Source organism: Cnephaeus nilssonii (assembly GCF_951640355.1).
Source record: "Cnephaeus nilssonii genome assembly, chromosome: 7".
In the NCBI taxonomy this organism is placed as follows: Eukaryota; Metazoa; Chordata; class Mammalia; order Chiroptera; family Vespertilionidae; genus Cnephaeus; species Cnephaeus nilssonii.
The window spans coordinates 55,200,952-55,228,744 of NC_137078.1; the positions used below are offsets into that span (position 1 = coordinate 55,200,952).

The 27,793-nt window shown below is 39.5% G+C and overlaps 1 protein-coding gene across 2 annotated transcripts in view; it reads left to right on the forward strand.

Annotated features, from left to right (window-relative positions):
* WLS (Wnt ligand secretion mediator) overlaps positions 1-27,793 on the forward strand; it is a 99,966-nt gene that overhangs the window by 15,328 nt on the left and 56,845 nt on the right. For both annotated transcript variants that reach the window (XM_079777486.1, XM_079777485.1), the window contains exon 2: positions 25,066-25,338. In XM_079777486.1, coding sequence (XP_079633612.1) covers positions 25,260-25,338 — 79 coding nt within the window. In that variant the 5' untranslated portion in view covers positions 25,066-25,259. The remainder of the gene's footprint in view (positions 1-25,065; positions 25,339-27,793) is intronic.

A 27,793-nucleotide genomic window follows, 5' to 3' on the forward strand; every position in this document is an offset into this window, starting at 1 on the left:
TAAAATGATGTTAAAGAATTAAAAACAGAAAACAATTTTTCTGAAATCTATCATTTTAATACAATTCTGTTAGTTTTTTATTCTTCTACTTTCTGCGGTTGAATAGTTCCAACTTTATATAAAAGAAATAGGAAAGACTAGTTAGCAGAGGCTCAGAAGTTTATTGTTTATACCTCTACCATTGTGTATTTATTTTGGAAATTCAACTGTCAGTTCCTCCTCTCCTCCTTCTAAACTCCTCTCTAATACTTAAATCAAGTTGCTTGTTGAACCATTGAACCATGGGAAATTCATTTTTTAAATCTGCTTAATTGCTGTGAGACTTTTAATTTGTTCTGGATGATGGTGCTAATGTCTGGGAACTGGGACTAAAGCCCTCCAAAGTTGTTAATTCAATCAGCCGCTGTGCCCTAGCCATGCCTAATGAAGTGGGGGGTGGGGGGTGAGGGGGGGAGACAATCCAAATTCTTCTCATAACGCCGCTGGGGCTCTCCTGAACACCTTGTCAAAGATGAATAAGAGGGGCCCCACAGTTAGGTCAAACACTTGGGGCAAATTACCAGGGTGTCAGTCCATATTATCCAAAGCCCTGGGTTGTGCTTCCCAAAATAATTATTCAGTGGGTTTTATGTAGGACCCCAGAGTTTTAAGGCATGGGTTTTGTGTGCATGTTGTTCACACCTGCTAATCTGCAAAATTCTTTAATTACTGAGGTCCTGTTGTGGCTCTGCCTGTAATATGTAAGATCATAAACATTACCTCCCGACTATTGATATTCCCGTTAACCACTGAAGTTTTCCATGGCGAGACTGGTGAAAGCTTGCTCTGTCCTCATGATAAATTAGCTTGTTTATTCCTCTTCTGCTTATTTCTATCCTGCTGTTGGTTAGTGTAATGAAGCAGAAATCCATTGTGTATGTTCATTGGGTAGCGATCCTCTGGCACCAAAGGGGGTAATTGAGTAGAAAGGCAGAATGCTGTTGGTGCATGGGAGAAGTTAACACCACATGAGGTCACCAGGCTTCAAGCTTTAATCAATGTGGACACAATGCAATTGAGATTTTGAAAAGGGTTTGTTTATAGTGTGAGAATAAGGGTCAGTAGTTAATTTGAAATGCTGTAGGTGTGTTTTCCTTGAACCAAGAGGTATAGAGCATGTGTCATAGAGGATTGTAAATATCCTCAAGGGAAGGATGTAATTGGGATGGGGGTTTACAAAGAAGGGCATTTAGGAATTTAAATGTACTTATTATTGACCCATCATGTTTTATTTAAACTTTACCAGTCTTCAAAATGAGAACGAGACCATAGGAGAAACATTATAGAGAATGTAAATCCATAATATAGAGGCACAACCCTACCAAGAAACAACTTTTTTTTTAAAGCAGTGATTTCCTTTCAGAAGATAATTGAAGTACTATAAAATATTGCTAATAGCCATACTGTGTGCTACTTCCAAAAGAAACCTCACCCTCAGAAGTTCACATCCTCTAGGATTTTTAATTGCTGTGGCGTGAATGAGATAATACGAAGACCATGAACTCCTCTGGTTGTTCATGCTACTGCCCTTTCCCATTCCAGGCTCCAGTCTATGCCAGGCATGTGTGGCTGCTCTTTGGGATATTTTTGCCGCCCACCTCCAATTATTTAATTACCTATGTTTCAATACCTGGAAACACCATAAGCATTCTTCGGCCAATTTGAAAGTAGAGAGGGCTTTTCTTTTTGTTGCAGGGAAACTACAGAACAACACCTGGTTTTCAGAAATGACTATAGGGAAAGAACGTGAAGGTTATGGTGCCAAAGGCTTGATATGGGCTCTCAGATGCTTTGTTGAGTGTATGTTAAACCTAGGTGATGAATTTATACTCTGAATCCTTACACTTGTATGGTGCTTTTCTCCTCCAAAGCACTTCCACAGAAATCATCTTATTTGATGTTACCAACAGCTCTCTAAGATAGGCCAGCCCACTAGGGATATTCACATTTTAAAGTTATGGAAACTGAGATGGACAATAGCTATGTTGTGGTTAGTGGTGGTTTTGTGTGTGTGTGTGTGTGTGTGTGTGTGTGTGTGTGTGTGTGTGTGTGTGTTTTAAGAAGGTAATTGATTTGTTTGTGGTGGAAATTATTCTGGGGATTTGAAGATTGATTGCTATAGGATGACAGGGTGATGAGCAGGAAAAGAAGCTTAGGTGTTTGTTTGTTTTTTTTGAGAGAGAGAGAATTGTTTACTATGGAAGTTATGTATGTTAACCAAACATTACTTTTTGAGCTATCTTCCATGCCATTTGTGGTCCATTTTCTTCACCTTCCCCATGTAGCACTCAGCAGCTCCCATAAATAGTTGTTAACGATGTAAAGAATATCTCTGGTCCAACCAGTGTAGCTCAGTGGTTGAGTGCCGACCTATGAACCAGGACGTCAGGATTCGATTCCCGGTCAGGGCACATGCCCAGGTTGCAGTAGGGGGCGTGCAGGAGGCAGCTGATCAATAATTCTCTCTCATCATTGATGTTTCTATCTCTCCCTCTCCCTTTCTCTCTGAAATCAATAAAAAATATATATTTTTAAAAAGACTATCTCTGAAGGAACAACAAATTTTAGCCTGCTGAAGGTGGCCAGATGTTTTGATCTTTCCTTGGGCAGAATCTGGGTCTTTAGAACCCTATGTAAATCTAAAAGAGGGAGCCAGTGAGGGCTTAGAGGATCAGAGTGAAACTAATTTACTAGTGTTGTGTTATGATGCTGTGGTATGATCACCCACAATATTAACTCCTCTGTGGTGTGCCTTTCTCCCTTATCTAAGTCATGCCAGGAAATAGGCATTGGAAGGTCATTCTTGGTGTTGGTATGATAGCACATAGAATGTATGTACCACAATTAAATTACCCAATCACCTATTGTTGGACATTGATGATATTTCTAGTTTAGGGGCTATATAATAGTCATGCTGGGAAAACCTTCTGTTTTTTAATATATCTTTATTAATTTCAGAGAGGAAGGGAGAGGGAGAGGGAGATAGAAACATCAATGATGAGAGAGAATCATTGATCGGCTGCCTCCTGCACACCCCCCATGAGGGATCGAGCCCGCAACCCAAGCATGTGCCCTTGACCATAATAGAACCCGTGACTCTTCAGTCCGCAGGCTGATACTCTATCCACAGAGCCAAACCGGCTAGGGCTAAAGTTAAATTCTTATTCATGCCTTAGCAATTTCACTTCTGTGAACTTATCTTAGGTCAAAAGGCATGCCCATATTTAAAGATTTTGATAATAATTGCCAACCCTCCCTTCAGATCAGTGATAACCACCACATACTCTATTAGGCAAGTCTGGAAGAGGGAAGACTTATTGGGGAGAATGGTTCAGCCAGATTCTCTCTGCATTGTGGCCAGTACCAGGCATTATGTTTAATTTTATTATTTTTGCCAATGTGCCAAAAATATCCTTTTCCTTTAATTTACATTTCTTTACTAGTGAGGGTGAACCTTTTTCATATGATTACTGGCTATTTATATTCTTTTGTGACTTGCCTGGCTGTTTCCTTCCTTTAGTATACTACTTTCAAAGTTGATGATCCCTATGATACACTCCTTGGAGATCAGGAAAGAGGGAAAAGTTATCGGGGAGGATGGTTCAGCCCAATTCTACTGATAGAAGGATCCTGAGTTTTCTTTGTAGCACTTCTCTTTCCCCACTCTCAGTTCATGTGGTTTGAGAGAATCCTAACCTCTGACCCCAGTGATGGGCATGTGACCAAGCCACAGTGGATATGTGGCTTCAGTTAGTCTAATAAGTAAATTCTGAAGCTTGTGTGGAGGCTACCAGGAGGAGATGTTCTCTCTTTTTTTTATTGAACTTGAATCTTGATAATATGAGCCTGGAATTGCTGGAAGCTTTCCAATGAACCCTGATAATGAAGCTAAGTGATTGTAGATAAGTGAGATCTATTGACATAATTTGATTTCTCAAAATAACTCCTACCTAAAGACTGCTCTGTCTCTGGATATTTTTCAGCTTCCCCTTACAAAATGATTGATTTGTTTCACTCAAGCAACGTTTAGCATGGTTTCCTTTCTCTTGCAGCCCAAAGATCCCTGACTGATGTACTTATTACTATGTCTTTGGTTTAAAGTTAGGTTGATGGAGACCACTAATATATTGCAGGAGGTGTTTTTGGAGAGTTTGCTCGTGTTTGATGGAATAGGTCTTCTGTAACAATTAAAATATAAAATCAGCTGTGGAACCAACCTCTGTTAGACATAGTTCTTCCAACTAGAGCAGTGGTTGGAATGGTGTGTGTGTGTGTGTGTGTCACTGTTGGGGTATTGAGTGGCTAGTGAAGATCATTAGTGACAATTCCTGGAGCTATGCCAGGCTGCTGGCTTTGAAACGGAGCTTATTGACACATGTACTCCTGCTGAGCTAGATCGCTATGTGAAATGGATGGCAACAGGATGTCCCATCATCTAAAGTGAAGTTCTTTAAGGCACAGGAGAAGCTTTAGTGACTGCCTAAGGCTTAGGCCCTAAGCAGAACAGTATTTCTGGGGATGGCTGGAAAACTTGAGTAGATGTTGTGATGGCTTGAGGTTTCTTTAGGACATCCGGGAGTCTGTGAGGCAGAATGAGAATGAGCCAGGACACATTACTACCATTCTTGAACTGGGTTAGTCATGGGCCTCAGAAGGAGTACAACCATGGGTCTTGCCTTTAAACAATTTAAATTTGATTGGAGAGATAAGGTCATTAAAGTAAGATAATGTGTTGTTAAAGTCAAAGTTGGGTGATGTATATTAAGTGTTCTAAGCATTTTTTTAGATCATATAAAAAGATTTGTTTTTGAAGAATTAGTGAGATTGGCCTGGGCCTTTGAAGATTGCTGTAATTATTTGAAGCACTGTTTGATGTGCATAACCCAAGAGAAGATTCACCTCATTCAAGACACTGAATTAAAAATGAACTTAACAGAAAAAGCCATGAGTGGAGTAACAGGACATCTGGCTCTAGCCCATTCTGCCTTCTTAGACATACCATTCAATCCCTCTTGCCTCTTCTTATCTTTATTATTTGCTAAGTAGAGATGGCAATGCTTTCTCCCCTTAGCAAATGAAAATGGAGGCATGTCTTTCTCAAAGCCAAATATGTTGGCATTTTGCACCCAATTTCTTTTCTTTTTGTTACTAAGGTAAACCCTTAGAGTCTTTAGGTTACTTACAGCTTAAAAATTTGTTTAGATGGTGATGAAGATATGTCTTAGCACTTTGCTAAATTCTGGGGAATATAAAGAGACACAACACATAATAATCTACTCAGCTGTGATGTTACGGAAAGAAGGCCCTGGATCTGAAATTAGTGAGTTGAGATCTTAGGGCATCTACCATGTGACAGCTATGAGACTGGATTTGCTATTAGTATCTCTTCAATAACCAACCTTAGATCTGTAGGCTTAAATAAGATGTTATACGAAGGCACTTAACTTTTGTAATGCACCAAAGACAAATAAGGTGGCACTATTTTAGCTGAGTAGATAGGCAGGACATATCTTTAAGTCCTCGCTCAGTTGATTGAGCATCTTCTAGTGCACCTAAAGGTCATAGGTCTGATTCCTGGTCAGAGCACATGTCCAGGTTGCAGGTTTGGTCCCCTATTGATGTTTCTTTCTCACATTGATGTTTCTGTTTCTCTCCCTCTCCTTTCCTCTCTCTCTCTAAAATCAACAACATGTTTTTTTTAAAAAAAGAACATCTTTAATAAAACAGAGCAGCATATGATAAAATATTAGGTAATATTAATTGAGACTTTAATGTGCCAAGCAATGTGCTAAGTGTTTTATATGCCTTATCTTAACCTACATGGAAGTTGGAACTCAAATCTTTATCTCACTTGCTCTTTTCAGATTCAAAGGTCTTTAGAGACTAAAGGTAACTTAAAGCAGTGATTTGGACTTCTTTAACTTGTTAATTGTATTTTCTTTAAAAACCCTCTGTTCTAGCCCTGGCTGGTTTTGCTCAGTGGATAGAGTGTTGGCCTGCAGACTGAAGGGTTCCGGGTTTGATTCCAGTCAAGGGCACATGCCCACATTTCGAGCTTGATCCCCAGTCATGGGTGTGTAGGAGGCAGCCGATCAATTATTCTCTCTCATCATTGATGTTTCTATCTCTCTTCCTCTCCCTTCCTCTCTGAAATCAATAAAAAATATTTTTTAAAAAACCCCTCTGTTCTAGCCCTGGCTAGGGTGGCTCAGTTGGTTGAGCATGGTCCCATGCATCAAAAGGTCTCCAGTTCAATTCTGGTCAGGGCACATGCCCTGGTTTCTGGCTCAATCTCCAGGAGAGAGCATGCAAAAGGCAGCTGACCAATGTTTCTCTCTTTAATCAATGTTTCTCTCTCCCTCTTTATTCCTCCCTCTCTAAAAATCAATAATAATGAAAAAACATTTTTAAAAACCCTCTGTTCTAAAAGCAATGGATTTTGGGGGACAAAACCTGGAGGTGCTGTAAATTGACCAGAAGGCTTACAAATAACCCATAAGGACGAGCACTGTGTTAGATACTGTGGGCAATCTCCATTCAGGGCCTTCCGTCTGTATTTCCCTTTGTGAATTCTTTTGCTGAATGTCTCATCATCCTTTGTCAAGATGAGGTCCTGTTCATCCTGTCTGCTTTCACGACATAAATGTTTTAGGAACTCTCCACAGACTGGCTGGATTGTCTCTCTGGGCTGCGAACAGATTGTGTGGGTGATGAGACAAGTAGGAAAAGACTCAGCAATAAAAAAAAGAGGGGTGGAAAGCTCTTTCTTTGGCTTTCAGAATGGAGCTTGGACACAAAGGGAACTTCGTTAATCATGCCTCCTTTTGTAATCAGAATGGTGGAGGCATTTTTTTCCAACCACTATTATTTTGTCCTCTGTCTCGTCTGAGTTAAACCAATTGTTAATAGCTAATCGAGGGGTTAAAAATTTCCCAGACATAGCCAGGCGGAATCAACTTCACTCGATACAGAAGTGGGTTGAGAACCAAGCTGGGTGAGGTACCACGCTTCCCGCAGACATGGCACTAGTCTGATGGGATACCCTTGTGCAAGATCTACAAGGTGGTAGATTAGTGCTTAGATGATGAAAATTTCATGTGTGTGAGAAATGGAGATGAGATAAAAACAAACAAGCAAACAAACAAAAAACGGCTTAGGTGTTTACAGAATTCAATCACTTTGTAGTACCAAGTCCCTAAAATAAGCACTGAATGGAAAACTTCAAACATCTCAATTTACTGAACAATCTTGGACAACTTCTTGTTTAGTCTTTCTATAGTTGTCTTTATGGAAATCAAAGGAGGATAATAATCTTTGGTATCCACTTAACGGGTGTCCTGTAAAGTAATGAGACTGTAAATGTTTTGAGTGCCCTGGAGATGAAGAGATAGGGAAATTTTCTCTTAAGTATTATTCATATTAATGTGGAAAGATGAGTCAGTATAAGTTATTTTTTTTTCTTAAAGAAAACCTATTATGCTTTTAGCACCTCCCTTTTACAAGGGAGGTTCTGTGCCTTAGCGGAGGTTGACTTTGTAACCATTTTGTTTTCCAAGGCAGGTCCTGCAAGTTTACCATGTGGTTGATTTTCTAAGAGGAAAGTTTGAGGATAGCCTTGTCCTGTTTCCATTCTGTGAATCTAGTAGTGAGATGATTTATAATGAATTGTTGGTTAAGGGTAAATCAAAGGTAGTGAAACCAAAGGTAATATTAGTGTTTAGGAGATAGCCAATCAACTATTATTCTAGCTATTTTCTACCTGCATGTTTGTGTATTTTCTTTTCTTTTGTTGTTAGTTCTCATTGGAGGATATTTTTTCAATAATTTTTTTTAGAGAAAGTGGAAGGGAGGGAGTGGGGGGGGGGAGAGAAACATCGATGTGAGAGAGACACATCGATTGGTTGCTTCCTACACATGCCCCAACCAGGGCTGGAGATTCAACCTGCAACTCAAGTATGTATCCTTGACTGGGAATCGAACCAGAGGCCCTTTGATGGGAGGGCTGGCACTCTAACCACTGAGTAACACCGTCCAGGGCTATGTAGTTTCTTTTAAGAATTAAATGGAATTTGGAAGTCAAAATAGTGAGAGCTATAAAGTCCAAGGAAGAGGCAGTACAGTATCTTAGGGTTGAAAGACAGAAGAAAGAGCTGCTTGATTCTTGAAATTTTTTAACCTCTATTGCCCTATCCCTTGGTCATCAGTACAGAAGGAAAAAATTCTCCACAAGGTTTTTCTCTCTGAAGTTTGGTCTTACCTATGTGATATTTTCTTCCTATGCAAGGTTGGAATTTCCCACTCCTATTATGGTACTGAGCTCCTACTGGTATTCTCTCTCTGCCCAGTGGAGACCCCTACTTCCCTCACCCTCCATTGTCTGTTTTCAGCAGGAATTCACAATTTTCTAGTTCTTTAGAGAAATAGATCTTTCTTTATAAGAGGCCTGTGCATTTATCTAGTCCAGTCTCACCCACACTGGGATCTCCCAGCAGAGACACCACTCTTGCCATCCCCTTTCTGTCCTAGTGATGAGTTGCTGTCTAGACAATCCAATTGAAACATTATGGTGGTTAAATGTTCTTTCTTATCATTCAGTGGAAAACTGGCTTCCATTACCACATTGTAATTTCCACTCACGAATTTTCCTTTTGGAATAATTTAGATCATATGCTTCCCTTCTGTTAGATGGTGACCTTTCAAATAATTAAAGATGACTATCATTTCTCTCTTTCAACTTTCTCTTTTCCAGTTGAAAAACACCCCTTATCTGGTTTAGACTCCTGACCATACTTGCTGTCCCTATCTAGTTATTGTATTCCCCATCAAGATTAAGTTTACCTCTGCTACCATGGCAACCAGCTACTGATTATTGTTTTTAGTTCGAGGAAACCACCATTTTCCTGTGTTTAGTCGATTGTCCATAATTAAAAAATCAACTTGTTAGCATCCTTAGAACAAAAACATCTATATTTTTGGTGGTCAGCTTATTCAGAGAACACTGAGTTCTAGAACAGTCCATGTACCACCTCACCATTTTAAGTCAGATAATTTATGCTAAATGTATTTCCCATATATCTCTCTGCATTGATTTTTCTCAGTAGGAGAAATAGTATGGCCCAAGGCAAACAGAGTTTCTGAGCTCAGATAGAGTTAGGGTTCAAACCCCAGTTCAACCACTTGTTGACCTTGAATGAGTAATTTACCTTTTCATCCCAACATAACAAATATCCAAGAAATGGTACCTGTTATGATCATTTATAATTTGTAGATGACAACCTGATGCAGCCAGTCCAGTATGTAAATAACTGTAATGGTAATGGATTGTTGAGAACTCAACTACCCTTATAGTTGCAAATTCTGAAAAGGCAGTGTCACAGACTGGCTTACAGGGGTATGAATTTTTCTTCTAAGCCTGGGTTGTTAGGAAAAAGTAGGGATTCTCAACTAGGAAGAGTCTTGCCCCCTGAGGGGATATTTAGCAATGTCTGGAGACATTTTTTATTTTCATGTCTTGCTGGGGGAGGAGGGAAGATGATCTGTAGGGAGCAGGGGAAGGAGTATGGAAGACCCATGCTAATTTTTTTGGCCATAATTATTTTACAATAATTTGTAAAAATAATTGTGAAAAAATGTTATAATCCCATTTCACTGAGGAGAAAACAAGGGCTAATTCTATGTTCCCTCAAGCAACAGGCTGACTAGGATATCCCTGGGTTATTTCTCAAGGAAATACATCTTAGACATTCAAGTTAAAATTTTTATAGCATCATTTCTGATTATTGGGACTGTTCACTGAGAGACAAGGAGAATCCTGTTTTTAATGACCTAAGATCCAGACCCTCTAGTACCTTAGGATTAACACATCCTAAGGGGGAAGAAGATAGGATAGAGAGCAGGGACAATGTCCCCACCTCCCACCAGGTTATTCTTCTTCTCCATTTGCTGGCAGCATCATTGTTATCAATACTTAACATTGATTGAGGCTCACTATGTGCAAGGTGATGTAGTAAGCTCTTTCTAGTTATTATTTTCTCTTCACAACCAACCTGTGAGATGGGTACTCTTTTTAATATATATATATATTTCAGAGAGGATGGGAGAGGGAGAGAGAGATAGAAACATAAATGATGAGGAGAATCATTGATCTGCTGCCTCTTGCAAGCCCTACACTGGAGATGGAGCCAGCAACCTGGGCATATGCCCTAACCGGAATCAAACCAGGACCTCCTGGTTCATAGGTCGATGCTCAACCACTGAGCCAAGCTGACTGGGCGAGATGGGTTCTCTTAGTAAAATTTTATAAAGAGGAAACTGACATTTCATAAAGCTATGTATATTGCCCAACTAACCTATTAGTAAGTAATAGAGCTGGGATTTGAATCCAAGTATTTCTGAGTCTATAGCCCTTGCTTTAAATTTTTCTTACTCCGTTTTTATAGATGTCTACAGCCACATAAAGAGCCCTTCCTATGAAAGCTGCACTGTAATTATTGTTTTCTCTTACGGAATATTTTTTGTAGAAGGTGATCTATGTAAAATTTGGAATATATTAAGAACCTAGCAGTTTAAATGAAAATCTGAGTGAATGTTATGAATTGATGAATATTATGAATTGATTAGAAAATTTTGTCAATGATCTTTTAGGTCAGTGTATGCCGTGACTTTCATTTCTTCTGAATAGTAATAGACAGCTTTGTAGAGCCTATTTCTATCATTCTGAAAAACAGAGGTTGGACATGCTCCACATTATTTCATTGTATTGGAATGTCTTTGTGTTGTGTTATACTGTGAATGCATGGGCCATCCGCTGGAAGCTGGAATGGATTTTTTTTAAATCCCTAAACATTTTCTTTGTGATTGGATTAGAGTCACTTCCCATAGTGCATATTATGGAGGTATATTTCATCATGCTGAATACATCAGTAAGAAATTTTACGGTTGGCTGGGGTTTGCCCTTGCTTTTTGGAACAGTTCAGTAATCTCACCAGTTAGTGGAAGATAGAAAACACCCGAAGCCTATTCTGACCCCTAACAGTAACACGGTAGAGTAGGATGATTAAGGTCTTTTCCTCTAATAGATCCGAAAATACAAGGAAAATGAGAGGAGAAGGAGCCTAGATAGATGAACAAGGCTTGGCAGCCTCTATTCTTGGCATACAAATTGACCCTGATATGAACACATATTTTTGAATCATAAAAGAATGATTTTTACCATAACATAGAGTATATTACTTCCCTCTATAGTCATACAATTTCTAAGTTAGATGTAACAGTTACAATACTGCCTTTACATTTGAAAGCACTGGGCTCCAAGTTTGGTGGGATAATTTGCCTGGTTGGTGGTATGTCCCTCAGCCCTGATTCCTGGGATAATTCCACCAAGATTCTTCTCCTCAAGTTCGCAGTAGTTCAGGAACAGTAGACTGATTTGTGGCCCAGAGTGAAGCTCTAAGTGTGTGAAGAGGGCTCATCGCATGTTGATGATGAAGAAGGCACTAACGGCTGTTCTTACACCCCCATCCAGTACTCAGTACTTTTTTTTTTCATTAAATTTTTATTGTTGAAAGTATTACATATGTTCCCCTTTCTCCCATTAATCCCTTTTAGCCCACCCCCACCCCCTGCCCCAGGCCTTCACCACCCTATTGTCTGTGTCCATAGGTTATGCATACTAGTATACCATACAAGTTCTTTGGTAATCTCTTCCCACCTACCCACCCACCCACCTCCACCTTCCCTCCAAGATTCCATCCCCTGCACTTTTTGCACCACCCAGTGTTACCAGCTGGAGCACCTTTATTCACACAGGTGTGGGCAGCTCATGGTCTTCAACTGGTCTGGTTAACTTTGGACCATCAGATTGTATCGATCTCAGAATTCCTTCCTTAGAACTTGCAACATTGGGACAACCTAGAATAAATCTAATTTCTCTTTCAATTCTTAGCCACTCACCTATGTGACCTTTTATCTGTAACCTACTCCCCTCAATGCAAGCCCAGCTCTTTTCTTTAACAAGCCACATACCTCCAGCTACTACGTATTCTACCTGTGACATGTCCTATCACTCATTTTTCTTTAATTCCTCTTCTAGGAAGATGACATTAATATCCATCTGCTGCTGGTACAGGAAACTTGGGGATCTTGATTCCTTTTTCACTCACATCCCACATGAATCAACAGGGCCTGCAAATTCTTCTTCCTAAATAAGAAGCTCCCTGTATTGAGAGTTTTGATCCCCAGGCTATGCCCCACAGATCCTTTAACACCAGAAGCCTTCCATTGCTTTTCTCTACTAGTTCTTTCAGAACTTTTGTATGTAATTCATTGGGCCAGAGAGAAAAACTTATTTAGAGCTGCTGGGTAAATAGAATATACATGCAACAGAAGGTTCCTCTGCCCAGGTTTCTGTCTGAGCCTGTTTTGTAGATTTGATCTCAAAAGTAGGTTTGATGCCTTTAGAAAGGGTGTTTGCTTTTCTCTCTACTAGGAATTGGTTTAAGATATTAATGAAATTGCCAGTTTTCCCCTCTGGGTGTTCTTAAGAATAAAGGTTTCATCATAAAGTCTTCATTTATGCAGCTACTCACTATATACATTGAAGGCTAAGAAATAAACATTTTTTTTCTTATTTTATTTCTGTCATGCAGGCCTTGATTCCCTCAGGGCAGTGCTGGAATAGGATAAATAATTGTTAAATTCTACCTTGGAGAACCTCAATTTCCAGGAAGTAGGCTAAAGAGTAGTTATCTAAACATGCTCCCACATTTTAATATTAGCTGTAAATGCTTTTGGCAAAATTTTTAAAATATTACCATGTTTTTGCTTGCCTGTTGTCTGTCTCCTACACATTCTTTTGATGTGTAAATGTACTTTTTTTTAAAACTGTGGATTGAGATGGTAGTGTTCCAGTTTAGAAGATGTCATTTTGATCCTCAAAACTCAGTATTCATTGTATATATAGGTGGACACAGTTTTGCAAGAACCATCATAAATGGAAATGAGCCTCAACTAGGGCACATGTGTAACATTGGGGGGTTGGTATCAAGAAGGGGCATGGCTTTGCCCCACACTGAATGCCAGTCTTAATTGTACTTCGATGTAGGCAGGCCATGGGTCAAATTCACTATGGCATTTTTTTGTAGTACCTAATATGTTTGATAAAAGTCAGTAAGTATTTGATAAGTAAACAAAAAGTGAATAAGTGTTTGATATAAGTTAATTTCCTAACAAATAATTTAATGTGCTTATTATGACATAATATAAATAATTCAATTCAGGTTTGGAAGATCTGCATGTTCAAATCTCTATGTTTGGTGCCATAAGGAGGAAGAAGAACTGGCCTTTCAGGAGCTTATAATTTTGTATGCTTCAGAAGCTATGTTTGTAAATAAAGTAGAATTCTATATAATAAAAGGCTATTATGCAAATCGACTGAACGGTAGAACAACCAGTTGCTATGATGCACACTGACCACCAGGGGGCAGACGCTCAATGCAGGAGCTGCCCTCTGGTGGTCAGTGTGCTCCCACAGGGGGAGCGCCACTCAGCTAGAAGCTGGGCTCATGGCTGGCTAGCACAGTGGCAGTGGCGGGAGCTTCTCCCGCCTCCGCGGCAGTGCTAAAGACCCCCTCGGGGGATGTCCGCCTGCTGGCTTAGACCTGCTCCCCTTGGGCCTAAGCCAGCGGGTGGACATCCCCCGAGGGGTCCTGGACTGCGAGAGGGCGCAGGCTGGGCTGAGGACCCCCGCCCCCCACACCCAGTGCACGAATATCGTGCACCAGGACTCTAGTGCTATAATAAAAGCCTAGATTAGGGAATATTGGCATTAGAGGAAATAAGGATAATTTGTTACTGAAGGGAAATTGGTGAAGGCTTGAGATGCTGGCACATTATAGGCATTTAACAAATTGAATGAATGAAGGAAGTGGGACCTAAACTAGAACCCAGAGCTGATTAAAATATTTAACAATTACATAGCGGTCTTAATTTTATTTCAGTGATTTTTAAAAACCTAATGCATTCTAAGAATGTAACCATTGAAACTATAGTTTACCCTCTACCTCCAATTGACCTCTACCTCCAATTCTAGAGAATTTGAAATTATAAGGTCCTACCTTTTCTTTGAAAAATCAAGAAAGGGGATATGATTATCCCTGGCATTTGTGAAATTCCAGGTAAAATCATTAACGAGCCTTGCTTGACCTTAGCTTCAGCTTGCACTTTCTGACACTAAATTGTTGGCCCTTCAGAGTGCCCTGTACTTTTGTCTGAAATGGGTCAGATATGGAGAAATATTAATCAATATTAATCAATTTGCATGAAGCTCTTTCTTTGGGCCTTACAATCTCCATTCCTTAGTATCCTACATGTATGAATAGGAGACTCTATCATTTTGGTGGCACTGAGGAAAGCTGACTTAGTTCAGGCTCTTATCTATTCAGTTACTTCCCGAATGTTTCCATGAATGGAGACCTCGCCCTTTCCTTAGTCTAATTGTGCCATTGTTTGCCTATGCAGTTTATCAGTGAATTCTTTCCTTAGGTTGCTCCGACGTTACTTTCCCTCCAACTTGGAATCTTGGCACTTATTCTGCCCACAGATCTGCCATGGACTCTTCCATGGCAGGTCTGTCATGTGTTCCTGGGTCAGGCATTCTCGTCTAAGTTAACTTCCCAGACTGCCAGCCCAGAATGTGAAGTCATAACCCGAAACCCAATACATGATGGGAGAGTAGCCATTAGTTTCAAGTGAGTTCAGTGCATTTTGGGGAGCCTGTGTTATCCCACCATCTCTTTCTGGAACTCTGGGAGGCACCCTGGCGCTGACTGAGTCTGGAGAGAAGCTCTCCTGCCGGGGCCCTTTGTGTGGAGCCCAGCCCGGAGCTGGGTAGTGCCCTGTCCGTGGAGGTTCAGTAAGTTCCCCATGGCACCCTGTCTTCCTCGTCCATCCTCTGCTCTGTTCATTACCGCTCAGGTAATTGGAGAGAGCTAATAAGGAAACGAGCGATGGAGAGGCAGTGCGCTGTGGTGGAAGGAGCACTGGGTAGCCAGTCCGACTGGGGTGCTAGTCCTCGCTCTGCCGCTTGCCGGTGGGACAAAAACCACCCATCTTCAGTATGTGCCTTGGAGGGGCGTCCTAGTGACTGTACCTGTTTCCTGAGGATTAGATGATGCAAGTGAGTGAGATGCTTTGTAAACTGTAATGTGCAATCGGCATAGTTAAGATCTGTGTTTATTATTAACGTTGGCTATATTGATAAAGGTAGAGGTCTGTAACTTATAAATAATAAACGCCTGATAAGCATACATTATAAATAATGAACGGGTGAAATTTATAGAGTGGAACGAGTACTTCAGAACAAAGCCGCTGTTGCTTCCACAAAATGTGGGGACTTCTTAAACCTAAAACGTGAAGACAAAAGTGTGCCAAGCTTGCTCACAAAATAAGAGCCAGTTGTCCACCTCTCTGCCACCCCTCTCCCCACAGCTCTGCCAGGGCGGCTTTGGGGCCTCTCCGAGGGCTCAGAGATTTCCCACAGAAGAGCTGGTCTGCCCTCCGTGCTGGCTTTATGAAAGATCATAGCCAAGGCAGTAAATTATAAGGTGCTGTAATTCACTTTCCATAGGTGGTCTTGGCCGCGTTCCACCGCCTTTTGGCTGAAAGGTGGCTGATTTTGAAGCCCTGGCAGAGAGTCAAAAACTCAGCCCAGACGACTGGTTTGCCAAGCAATGAGCAAGAGCATCAACAGATGAGCCATTTGGTTTTTCTAGGGAAGTCTTTTGTGTTCACTTCATGTGTATTTCACATTTGCTGTTTTGGGTATTTCGGGAGTGATGGGGAAACAGTAATCGTAGGTATTTTTCAGGGATAGCGGTGAGAATTAGTGATTTGATGTGACTGCACTTTCCTCAGATCTCTTAATTTAGTCTCTCTTTGCAGCTGCATACCAAAGGTGAGGGTCCGTTTTGTAACCCGAATTCAGAATTCAGTGTGGCTCCCCCAATTAGCACGTCTGATGGTTGGCAGATTCGATGTGTTATGTCCCTGGCAGGACCCTTTCTGTGCGTTTTATTATTTTTTCCTAAAGAGGAAAAAACTGGCACCAATCTTTTGAGCCTAAAGTGATGCCATGTTTACCACAGCATTTCAAATACTATGTAAGAGTTTGGCTCAGTGTCCCAAAGCACTCTCATTTTTTTCCCTCTTGGTTCCAACTCTCCTCAGTTCCACGGGATCTAAGCCAGGCAAGGAATGGAAGCCAAGCGGCGCTGCCTGTCTGCCGTGTCGATTCTGACAAATATAGAGTCATTCTTCTATTCTTCAAAGCTGTTACATCTCTGGCTCCAACACAATTGAGGTTGCAGGCCAAGCAGCTTAAAATCCTCATCAGCCTTCGATGTAAACACATAACATTTTTCAATATTTTTAAAGTCAGAATGCATTATACAGAGTGTTTGCTACAATTTCTGAGACTTTGCCGTCGAAAAGTCTATGTCATTTTTTTTCACAAGTTTATGCTGTAGGGAACTATTTTTAAATAAGTGCTTGACATTTGTATGTATGGCATAAATTATTTTGCATTCAACTCGGCTACGTGGTATGTGTGTGTTTGTGTGTTTTCGTGGTCGTAGTTTAGTGAAGAGGAATGTTCTGCCGTGTTAAAAAATTTAGCTTTCCTAGAACAGATGTTAGCATAATTAACTACTTACCGAAAATTGCTGGCAGGAATGGATTACATTATACTTAGCGCACCCCATTACACACACTAGGGCACGGCTGGGATCATTCCGAAAACCACTTCTCCAGGTCTTGGCCCTGCAGACCCACTTTCAGTTCTCCAGTAATTGAGATTGAATTGTGAAATAATATTTCACTTAGTAATCTAGTAAGATTTAATTGGAATGGTTGAAATATAAGAGAATTTTATCTTCAGAGTCGGTGGCAGAGCGAGTGTGAGCGTCTGACCATTATATCTTCAGAGCAATTTCAGTAAAGGAATTAACAGACTGAGTCAGTTAATTCCGAAGCACTAAGTCAGTTTAACACAAGGGTTACACTTTCTAGCTGAAAAATTTGAAGCAGTCATTATAGTGAGACATCCTAAAACTTAGTAGACACATGCTGTGGCAGCTACTAAGGAATCATTTTGGGAACTGACCTGGAGGGAATGGCAAACCGAATTGGCTGAAGGGATGGCTAGTTGTCTAAAACCTCACAAGTCAAGGAAATAATATGATCTGGCTACATCAGTTGTACAGTATAGCCCACGTGTTTCCTTTGAACTAGAATTAGAGTAGGAGGTTTTTTGAGCTTGAGAAATACAGGCAGAATCTCTGTGGGAACTCACATTAACACATTCAAAAACTAATTTCTAAATTTAGTTGGAGATTCTTTTATGTTAAATGAGTGCTTTGGGAGGACTTTGAATAAAAATTGTAGTTGTATAAATAACAGGAATCCATCTGGTCTCATCAGTTTCTGCCACCCATGTTCCTCTTTCCTTCTCCCCCTTCCCCTCCTTGAGGCACATCAAAAAGCCTTAGCAAACCCTGGAATTCTCCAAGAGCTAAATGCCCAATACATTTCATATACACTGAGTAGCCAGATTATTATGATCTCTGAACACATAATAATCTGGCCACTCAGTGTATATCCTATATAATAAAAGGCGAATATGCAAATTGTCCCCTCGACCAGGAGTTCAACCAGCAGGCAGGCCGGCCAACTGCCCATGTCCCCTCCCCCTGGCCAGGCTGGCCGGACCCCACCCATGCACGAATTCATGCACCGGGCCTCTAATATATATATGTATGTATATATGTATATATGTATATATGTATATATGTATATATACACTGAGTGGCCAGATTATTATGCGTTCAGAGTTCATAGTAATCTGGCCACTCAGTGTAAATTCTTATTGAGGCAAGCATAGATGTACAGGTAGGCAAAGATTAGAAACAAGTTGAGTATGTAAGAGTTTGGCTCAGTGTCCCAAAGCACTCTCATTTTTTGTGCAGGTAGGCAAAGATTAGAAACAAGTTGAGTATGTAAGAGTCCCCCTTTACCCATGGTTTTAGCTACCCACAGTCAACCATGGTCCGAAAATATTACATGGAAAATTCCAGAAATAAACAATTCATACGTTTTAAATTGTCCACTGTTCTGAATAGCTTGATGAAATCTTACATGGTCCTGCTCCATCCTACCTGGGACATGAATCATCTCTTTATTCAGCCTATCCACACTGTACATGTTACCCACTCAGTTGTCAGTAAGCCAGGCTCAGTGGTCAGATGGACTGTCTCAGTATCACAGGGCTTGTGTTCACGTAACCTTTATTTTACTTAATAATTGGCCCCAAAGAACAAGAGTAGTGCTGCTAGCAATTCAGGTATGCCAAATAGGACGGTTTTGGGCATCCACCACCAGGGGTCTTGTACCGTATCCCCTGTGAATAAGAGAGAATAACTGTATACAATCTTATAAATACCATTCATAGCCAGGCAGTAGAAGTTTTCTCTACGTTACAAAGTGAAATGAATATTGAGTCACTTAGCTTTATAGTTCAGGTGAAAGTTGTGGGGGCTTACATTGTCCAACTATTGCTTTTGTTCTCTAATTTTGTAGATATATACATAGGCCATGTAAGTCTTAAGCCCCAAACATTAATTCTTTCTTTTAAAATTAGCCTCAATTCTTTTAAAAAATAAAGTCTAATAGTCACTTTCTAGTAACCCAAGACCTTTAGGGAACGGAGTAGAGGAAATTATTTTAAATGTAGATTAATAAATTAGGCATTCATGCTTTTTCAGATCCAGAGATCATGATAGAAGTTTTTAAACTGAGACTAGGGTTTAAGAGTTAAATCAACCTCCCTCTTGAGTCAGTAGCAAAATGAATCTGCTAGCCATTGCAGGATGATTATTAATGCTCATAAACATGCGTTATCCTTTTAACTGGTCTGGTCTCTACATTCCTTCCCCTTGTAGTCCAAAGCAGATTAGTCTTTATCATTTTTGTTAAAGGCAGACATTCTTTTTGTTATTTAGGTGAAGGATGTTTTCTGACCATCTAGATTTCAAAGGCTCTTTGGAGGCTCAGTTGCTAGAATAAGAGGTGGAGCCTCTCCATTCCCTCCCCACCACCCGCTCTTGCTTCTCCACTTTCCAGTAGAGCTCACGTCTCGCCTTGTGAAAACTTTCCTCCAGGACAGAGAGACAGGTGTCTTAGAAGGAAAGACCCCACATCTAAAAACTCTTTGCAGGTCTGTTTGTTATTTCTTCTTCATGTTGCTCTACAGACTGTAGCAGAGACTGCTGGGAGCAGAACCCAAGCTCCCTAGGAGAACTATGCCCCTGGTTAGAGAAAGCAAAGAGCTGAAACAAAGTTAGGGGTGGTGCTGCATCTTCACCTGTTAGGTGATCTTTGTAAAACATTCTAATGCTCAGACACAGACATCTGCAGAACCTACTGTGATTTCCTAGGTATCCTATGATGGAGTACATGGTCTCCTTCAGAACCTTCCCCATTTGGCGGTCGCCCTTTCCCCCCTGGCTAACAAACACCTGCTCTCTTTCAAGGATAAGTACAAACCTTAAGTCCCAAGCCTTCTGCAAGCAGCTTCTCCCACCCCCACCCCCTTTCCCACTGATGCATCCTGTACAAACCTCTATCAGAGCAAGTTTCAATCAGGATGTACTTCTCTGCCAACTTCTCAGCCTCCCACACCAGATCGTGAGCAACTCGGGGTCTGGGACTCTCATTGTCTCTATCTTTACTTAGCACAGTGCTCACATAATAATAATGCTCCTAGATAATTGCCAAAGGAGTCTTTTTCACTTGAATAAAGCAAAGAAATAAGTAGTCTGTGTTGGCCTAAATGTAGACCATGTGTCATGTCAACATACTGTTTTAATTTTAACTTTTCTAGGAGGCAACCAAGTCTTGCATCTCTGTCCAACTCTTTAATTACAGGTTCTGGAAGGAGTAGGGGCTAATGATTTGATGTTGACTCAACTTTGAGCATGATAGTGGTAGTGGTTGGCTAGATAGTAATTTGTAAACTGGACTGCCATTTGAGATGACATAACAGGAAGCTGACTGGAGTCAATGAATATTCTTCCAAAAGAAGTATGAGTTTAGTCATTGTTCACTTACATTTTTACTCAAGGTCACATTGTGATGAGGAATGGAATTTTTGCCTCATTTTCAAGAATTCAATTTCTCTACCTCCCAAATATCTGACTCTTGTCCTTTTTCATGTAATGTCAGGATAAATGTAGTATTCATTACAATTATAATTACTTCTTCCTGTAATTATTTGTTTTTCTGTCTGTTTTCCCCATTATTTGTACATTCGACATGGCTGGTGTCTATTAGGTTCACTTCACCCCCTAACAGTGCCTAGTGCATAGTAGGTACTCAAGACATATTTGGTAAATGTAGTATGAGTCTTAGTAATGTGCAGAGGCCACTGAATTTTCAAAGGCTTCAAATTGTGTTTGTGTAGTTTTTCACAACCTTGCATTAGAAGTCTAATTGATTTCATATCATTTTAAAATTAAATGTCATGTAGTATCACATTTCACAGTTTTTGTGCTATAGTAGAGAGGTGGAGGCCAAAAATTCTGTGTACCAATACAGATAAGGAAAGAAAAAAAAAAAAAAGCCCTATGTTTGACATAGTAAAGAGACCTGAACTCAAATGGGCCAGAGCTTTCAATGAAGTAGCTGGTGGTTTTATGACTTCTGGGCACACGCTAAATGCTGTCTTAACCTACTAGAAGTTAATCCATCCACAGTGCCTGGGCATATTCATTTTTGGCTAGATTGCTCTGTCTATTAAATTGTACTGATGTAGAGGTAAGTTTTGGCCCACTTTTTTCAAGTAAATGCTACGGGTGGATAGAGGGGACATTTATAAAGTATGCTGAGGCAGCTGGGTGGTATTGCATTACTATCCTAGGACTACTGAGGAGTGGTTATTTTTAGCTTTCACCCGAGTAAACATGACTCAGTTTGTTGACCTGAATCCATCCAGCCCCTTCTTAAATCAACACAGTCTATTAATCCCTAGAACCACACTGTTTCTAAGTAAGGCCTTCATTGCATATTACCTGTTAGTTGACTGTAGCTTTTTCAGAGGCTGCAGGTAATTTCAACTTCTTCATTTCACTCTGTTCTCTTACAATAAAATCCATCACACTTTAAAAAAAATTAATGACAAATCAAACTTCTTTTAATTTTAGACAGTGTTTTGTAATCCGTGTAGTCACAATTTTGGCTACAATTTAATGAAACTACTGTAGACAACCAGCCTTTAGGTATAAGCTTTATTTTTTAGTTTATTTTGATAGGCTTTCTACATAAAGAAACATCTGGGAGTAGGAAGTTGTCCTGAGGTATAAATACATTACTGGGGAAACATTTATTGTCCACTTATGGGTATCAGAATTTCTATTTACTTTCTCCAACAATATAAGTATTTTGCCTTTTGAACACTACTAGAAACATTGAAAATATTAAATTGTCTTCAGGTTTTAAGTTAGACAAAGGTTTTTGAGTCCAGAGGACTAATTTATTCAAGTAAAGGAAAATGTTTGTGATTCTCATAGTGTAGTTGTAGATGCATTTGAGATTTCTCCCAAGTTCATTGTCATGACCTTTATGAAAATATTAGTATTCTTGGGATTTTTTCTCTTTATGCAAGAAACACTAGACTAATGAAAGCATGAAAATGATTCAGGCCGCTATAAAGGCATGCGTTCACTGTGTCCATTAAAAATGCAGCCTTTGTGCCCGTAAAGTGCTCAGCTTCTCTGTTATTAAGTTTGGAATGTGGTTTTGGAGCTTAGCTGAGGAACTCAGCTAGTTATTTTTCATTTTGGTCCAAGGAGGGAAAGGCTTGTTTTTCAAAAGGAAAAAAAAAATGAAAAAAGGTTAGGTTCATTTTGGAAGAATAGAAGTTTTAAAATGTAGTCACTATTTTTTGCTGCAAATAGTCAGTTTGAGCATGTTAGCTAAAAATAGAATTCGTGACTTTTGTCTCCCTGTTTATTTCTCCAACCACATTAAAAAGGGTTCAGTTAAATGTTCCATTTGGTCTTTTTAATGTCAGTGGGCTATTTAGCTGAGTCAGGATAACCAAAATTTGATTGATTCATATTTCTAATAATAAGCCAGATGTCTGATTGAAGATGAATTAGGTGTAAAATGTCTTTGTGATACAGTTTTGAGTTTTAAAGAAAAACTGCCCTGGCATGGATTAGTGGTGACTCCAGGCTGCAGTGTTCAGGATTCTACATTGAAGGACTTTTAGCTAGAGTTTAGTAGTGCTGGGTTTTTGGGTACCTTTCATTAGGCATTGTCACACTTTCTGCAAACAACATGTTACCACTCAAAATTTAGGATAGATATTTAGGTATAGAATAATGTGTATCTGAGCATTAGAGGTAGAGAACATATTAATAACACAAACTTTTGCTTCCTATGTGACTTTCCTCTTGCTTTACATATTTCTCCATTAAATAAGAGACGATTTCTGCTGGTAACAGGTCTGAAAGAACAGTATACTGAATATATTTACAGAATTAAACATATGTAAACCATGCACGTAAAACATAATTTACATAATGTTTTTCATTCACTACTAACTTTAGGAGAACATTTTTATAAATTGATTTTAAAAAAGATAGTATACTGGCAAAATCCACATGAAGAAAGCTATGAAAGAAATGTCAAAATGAACACCAGTTAATGGAGAAGCAATCATTGTTCTTGCATGGGAACACTAAATGTTGGGAAAGGATGCTTATTCTGTCCACTTTCATTTATAGACTTAAGGTAATTTCAATGAAAATCCCAGCAATAGGACATACATTTGAAATGGACTGGAAAGAGGGGATTTACTCTGTCAGATATTGATACATACCGTCAACATACAGAATTCAAAACAGTGCTGTGTTGGGCCATGACTTGACCATCCAATACATGAAACAGAGCAGATTGTCCAGAAACATCTATTGTTATACATAAGATAAAGTTATGTCATAAGTCAATGAAAGTCTATTCAGTAAAGAATAATGTCAATATTAAAAATAATAAAAAATCTAGAACCTCACCTCATCTCATATCAAAACAAATTTCAGAAGGATCAACTATTTAAATATTTAAAAAAATAAAATTGTTAAAAATAACTAGAAGTTAATAAAGGAGATTGTTTTTTAGAATTTGGAGGTAAAGTGGTTTCTCTAAGGAAAAAAGCATAGAAAAAAACAAATGAAAAGAGATTCTATATAAAATTTGGATCGTCTCTATATTAAAATATAGACAGCAGATGCAAATGTTAAGATGAATTAGAAACAAAAACTATCAGGCAAAGAATTATTCTTATTTATAGACAACCTTTACACACTAAGGGGTGTGTAGGTAAGTTCAATTTGGCATATCATGTGATTATTTTGTAACTGCTAGTTGAAAATGTTTAATTATGGAGAAATTATTTATAATATAATAAGTAATGTTAGTTTCATACTTTTTATATACTCAAACACTGTTCTTAGTACTTTTCATGCTAATTTGTTTCATGTACACAATGACTCAGAGAGGTAGGTACTATTATTATTGCCATTGAAGAGATGATAAAACTAATAATACACAAACCTATTTAGTAATATCACCCAAAACTTCCCTAGTGTGGCTTAGGGGTGACGCGATGAGAATGAGAAAGCCAGGATTTCACATCAGGCAAGTTGGCTCCAGAGCTGGTATTATTTACCACTGTGCTGCTCTGCTTCTCGAAGTGAGTGAGAAGGAAAAGCTACAAAACTATGTATGGCATGATCCCAGTTTGTAAAATTTTTGTTGTTAATATTAGTATGTATTTAAAGGTCATACAATTTAATTCATGTATAAATTTTTTATAATTATACACTCATAGAAAAGAAAGATAGTATTTTGATATTTTCTAATAATGGTTACATCCCAGTGGGATTTTGGGTAAATGTTGTTTCAAATTTGAAAACGTCTATATTTTGAAAATCTCTATTGTAATCATTTTATAATCACAAAATAGTGTTTTTTCAATGTTACATTGTTCAAATGTAATGTTCTCTCTTAAAATGCGTGGATTATATTTTGTACACTTTTGAAGTATCAATGTTTGAGTTCTCATCCTTTGAAAGGTACCACTCTAAGTGGGGACCTGAGGTTAACATAGTTCTTTCTCTCAATCAAAAGCAGTTTTGGTCCTAGCTGGTTTGGCTCAGTGGATAGAGCCTTGGCCTCCGGACTAAAGGGTCTTGGGTTCGATTCCTGTCAAGGGCACATGCCCAGGTTGTGGGCTCAATCCCCAGTAGGGGACGTGCAGGAGGCAGCAGATCAATGATTCTTTCTCATCATTGATGTTTCTATATCTCTCTCCCTTTCCTTTTCTCTCTGAAATCAATAAAAAAAATATATATTTTATAAAGCAGTTTTGTAAAATTTTAGAGTTAAGAATCTTAGAAACCAGCTATCTTGGTTGAATCTTAGAAACCAACCATCTTGTTTCTCAGATGAAGGTCCTGAAGCCACTATAGATTTAATCAGCTTACCCAAGATGAACTGAGAGGAAGTTGTTTAAGCAGGTTTCAGACCCAGGTCTTCTGACTTGAGACACTGGTCTATGAAGCCCCAGAGCTCTGAAGTTCACAGGCAGGTGGAAACTGAAGCACTGGGCATTTTTGTGACATTCATTTTGGAATGAGGAGGTAACTGAACCAAAAAGATTACAAATATATTCTTTCAATAAATACCAGTGATGGAAAACACACTGGGTAGGCCCTTGGGGATACGTTAAGACACCTACAGAGGTCAGTGAAGGATTCTCACCAAGATTTGGGAGATCCATAGGTATTACTGATCCCAAATTATAGAAGGCAGTACAAAAACAATGGAGGGAAGACGGTAGTGAAAAGAATGTTAGTCAGAAATGAGCACCTCAGTGGATGATTTTTCTAAAATAGTAAAACATTTTCTTTTCAGCTCCAGGACCCACCACGGCTGTGTCCTACTTGTCAGTGAAATGTGTGGATGTTCGTAAAAACCATCACAAGACAAAATGGTTCGTGCCTTGGGGACCCAACCACTGCCACAAAATCCGAGACATCGATGAAGCAATTCCAAAGGAAATAGGAGCCAATGACATTGTGTTTTCTGTCCACATTCCTCTCCCCTTCATGGAGATGAGTCCTTGGTTCCAATTCATGCTGTTTATCCTGCAGCTGGACATTGCATTCAAGCTGAACAACCAAATCAGTAAGTGCACTCTCCTTTTTCCTCTCTGAACTTGGAGAATTTCTCTCTTCAGGTTCTTTCAGAGCTACTCCTAATAACAGTAAAATGATAATATTAATAGCAGACAATTATCAATCCACCAGTTCCTAGAGGTAGGTCTTTTATTTCACCTTACAGTTAAAAAAACGTGGGCACCAGTGAGGTTGCCTAAGGTTTCAGAAGGCTGGAGAGTGGATTCAAATTCAGGCAGCCTGGCTTCACAGCCCTGCCCTACCCACCAAGCTTCGTTAACTCTCCAGGTGGTGGGAAGTGTTCCCTCTTCCCTTGGCTGATCTAATGATTAAATTGACATAAGACATATTAACAGGAGAAAAAAATTAATTTCATATGTATGGGAGCCCTAAAGATATGAGGCGCAAGGGCAAGTTGGAAAATCAAAGCTTAACATGCCATCCTGAGCTGAGGAATGAGAGGCATAGAGCTGCAAAGGGCAGGAAGATAGGGTAATTCGCAGGATGATGAGAAAGCAGATGTTTGGTAATTAGAAGTTTGCCCTGCCATGCAGGTAAGTCTTTCAGAGAAAAAAGTTATCTCTGATTAAGCTCTCTTTCTGTGCTAGACCCACTCATTATCTAAATTATTTTAGGCAGTTAAGAGAGTGGTAAAATTTTTTCTTGAATCTGCTAGGTCTCCATGGCCTTCAGCTCAAAATAATCCACATGCCAAATGGCCCATTCACACCTTCACCTCTGTGGTGCCACGAGGGAGCTCACCCCACTGCAGTGACTAGAGGATTTCTGAAAGGTCCCATGTTTCAAATGTTTTTTCCCCTCCCACGGGGCTTTGAGTGAAGCCATTGCCTTAGAAAAAAAAATCTGTCAAAATGAGAACATCAATTCTTGAGCACCCATTTTCCCACAAAACTGGGTTATATTTTTGAGCTTATTCAGTTGTGATTCAAGACTCTGAGGACATGGGGCATATACACATTTTGGGAGGAAAAGATCATTGGGTGATTTCTGGGAAGGAGATGCACGTGTGGCATCTGGGGATAGCATAGGGAATCCTAAGTTGAGAAGGAAAAAAGCATTTTTTACTGACACGGGATCAGGGGTGAGAGGGAGAAAGAATGTTGAAGATAGTTCTGCCTGGGTCCTTCCAATGAATTAAAGCACTTTTTCTAATTGTAATTTTCCTGTATAAGCAATAATTTTAATATGCAGTCATATTAATTTTCTCTGTTTAGAAGTTGAAATAATGTATGTATCTGATTGACACCTTATCAAAGGAGTTATGCTGAGATACTTTTCCATAATGTAGACTTTCCCCTTCCCATTCATTTACTCTTTTACCCATTACTTCTAAATGTTTTTGAGTGCTCACTACCGCAAGGCAGTGTACTGATGGCTGGACATGCAGATACAGATGAAGACTATCCTTCAAGTGTAAATGACTAGGAAATAACCAATCATTACAGTATGGTATGATAGATACTCTGCTATCTCTTTAGATTGCATAAATCTTTCATCTTTTACAGTATGGTGTGATAGGTGCTGTGACTAAGGTATGCCCAGGAGGCTGAGGAGCATAAAGAAAAGGTTTTAGAGCAAGGAAAGGGAAGGCTGCCTTGGTGTGTATGTGTGTGTGTGTGTGTGTGTGTGTGTGTGTGTGTGCACGCACGCACTTATTTGAGGTGACTATTAAAGAGTGAAAACCCTGACAAGGAGTTGGGGGTGAGGATGGGGACAAATAGGAGAGCATTATAATTAGAAGGGAGAAGGAACAGTTGATATAAAGGTCTAGATTTGAACAACAGCTGGAAGCATTCAAGTGGTATTTCCCTTGTCCCATTCTCTTGTATATAGACTTATTGATTGGTTTTATACCACATTTATTTGTTCACTCATTCAAACTTTAAGTCCCATGCCTGTGTTAAGCAATTGGTACTGAGGATACAAGACTGAACAAAAAAATGTCCTTGTAAGGGATTAGGGAAAACGGTGGTTGGGAAACAGACACTTAAACCTACCAAGAGAAACATATATGCTATAATGAGAGGAATAGGCAATATTGTGATGTATAGGGAATAGATATTTGGTCATTCAGATGACCCAAAAATACTTCTCATATACATTTAGTCTTTGTCCACAGTTCCTGGCTCACAGCCCCGCCCCTCCAACCCTTGGAATTTCAAGTAATAAAGGCATTGGGAGCATCTATTGTTGTATTTGGGCTCTTGTTCTTGGATTTTAAAAATGCTTCAGAGTCATAAAAGTGAAATGTGTGTCTTGTGATTCATAACAAGCCACTTTCCACACCACTACCGGGCTTATGTTAAAGAGGTGACTTTTAGAAAACACCTAAGGATAGGGGCAGGTTGCCAAGGAAACCATCCATAAATAGAGGAGTGAAACTTTCACTCACACACAAACACACATACCATTTCTGGGGAGGAAAGAGAGGTTGAAGGTAGAAT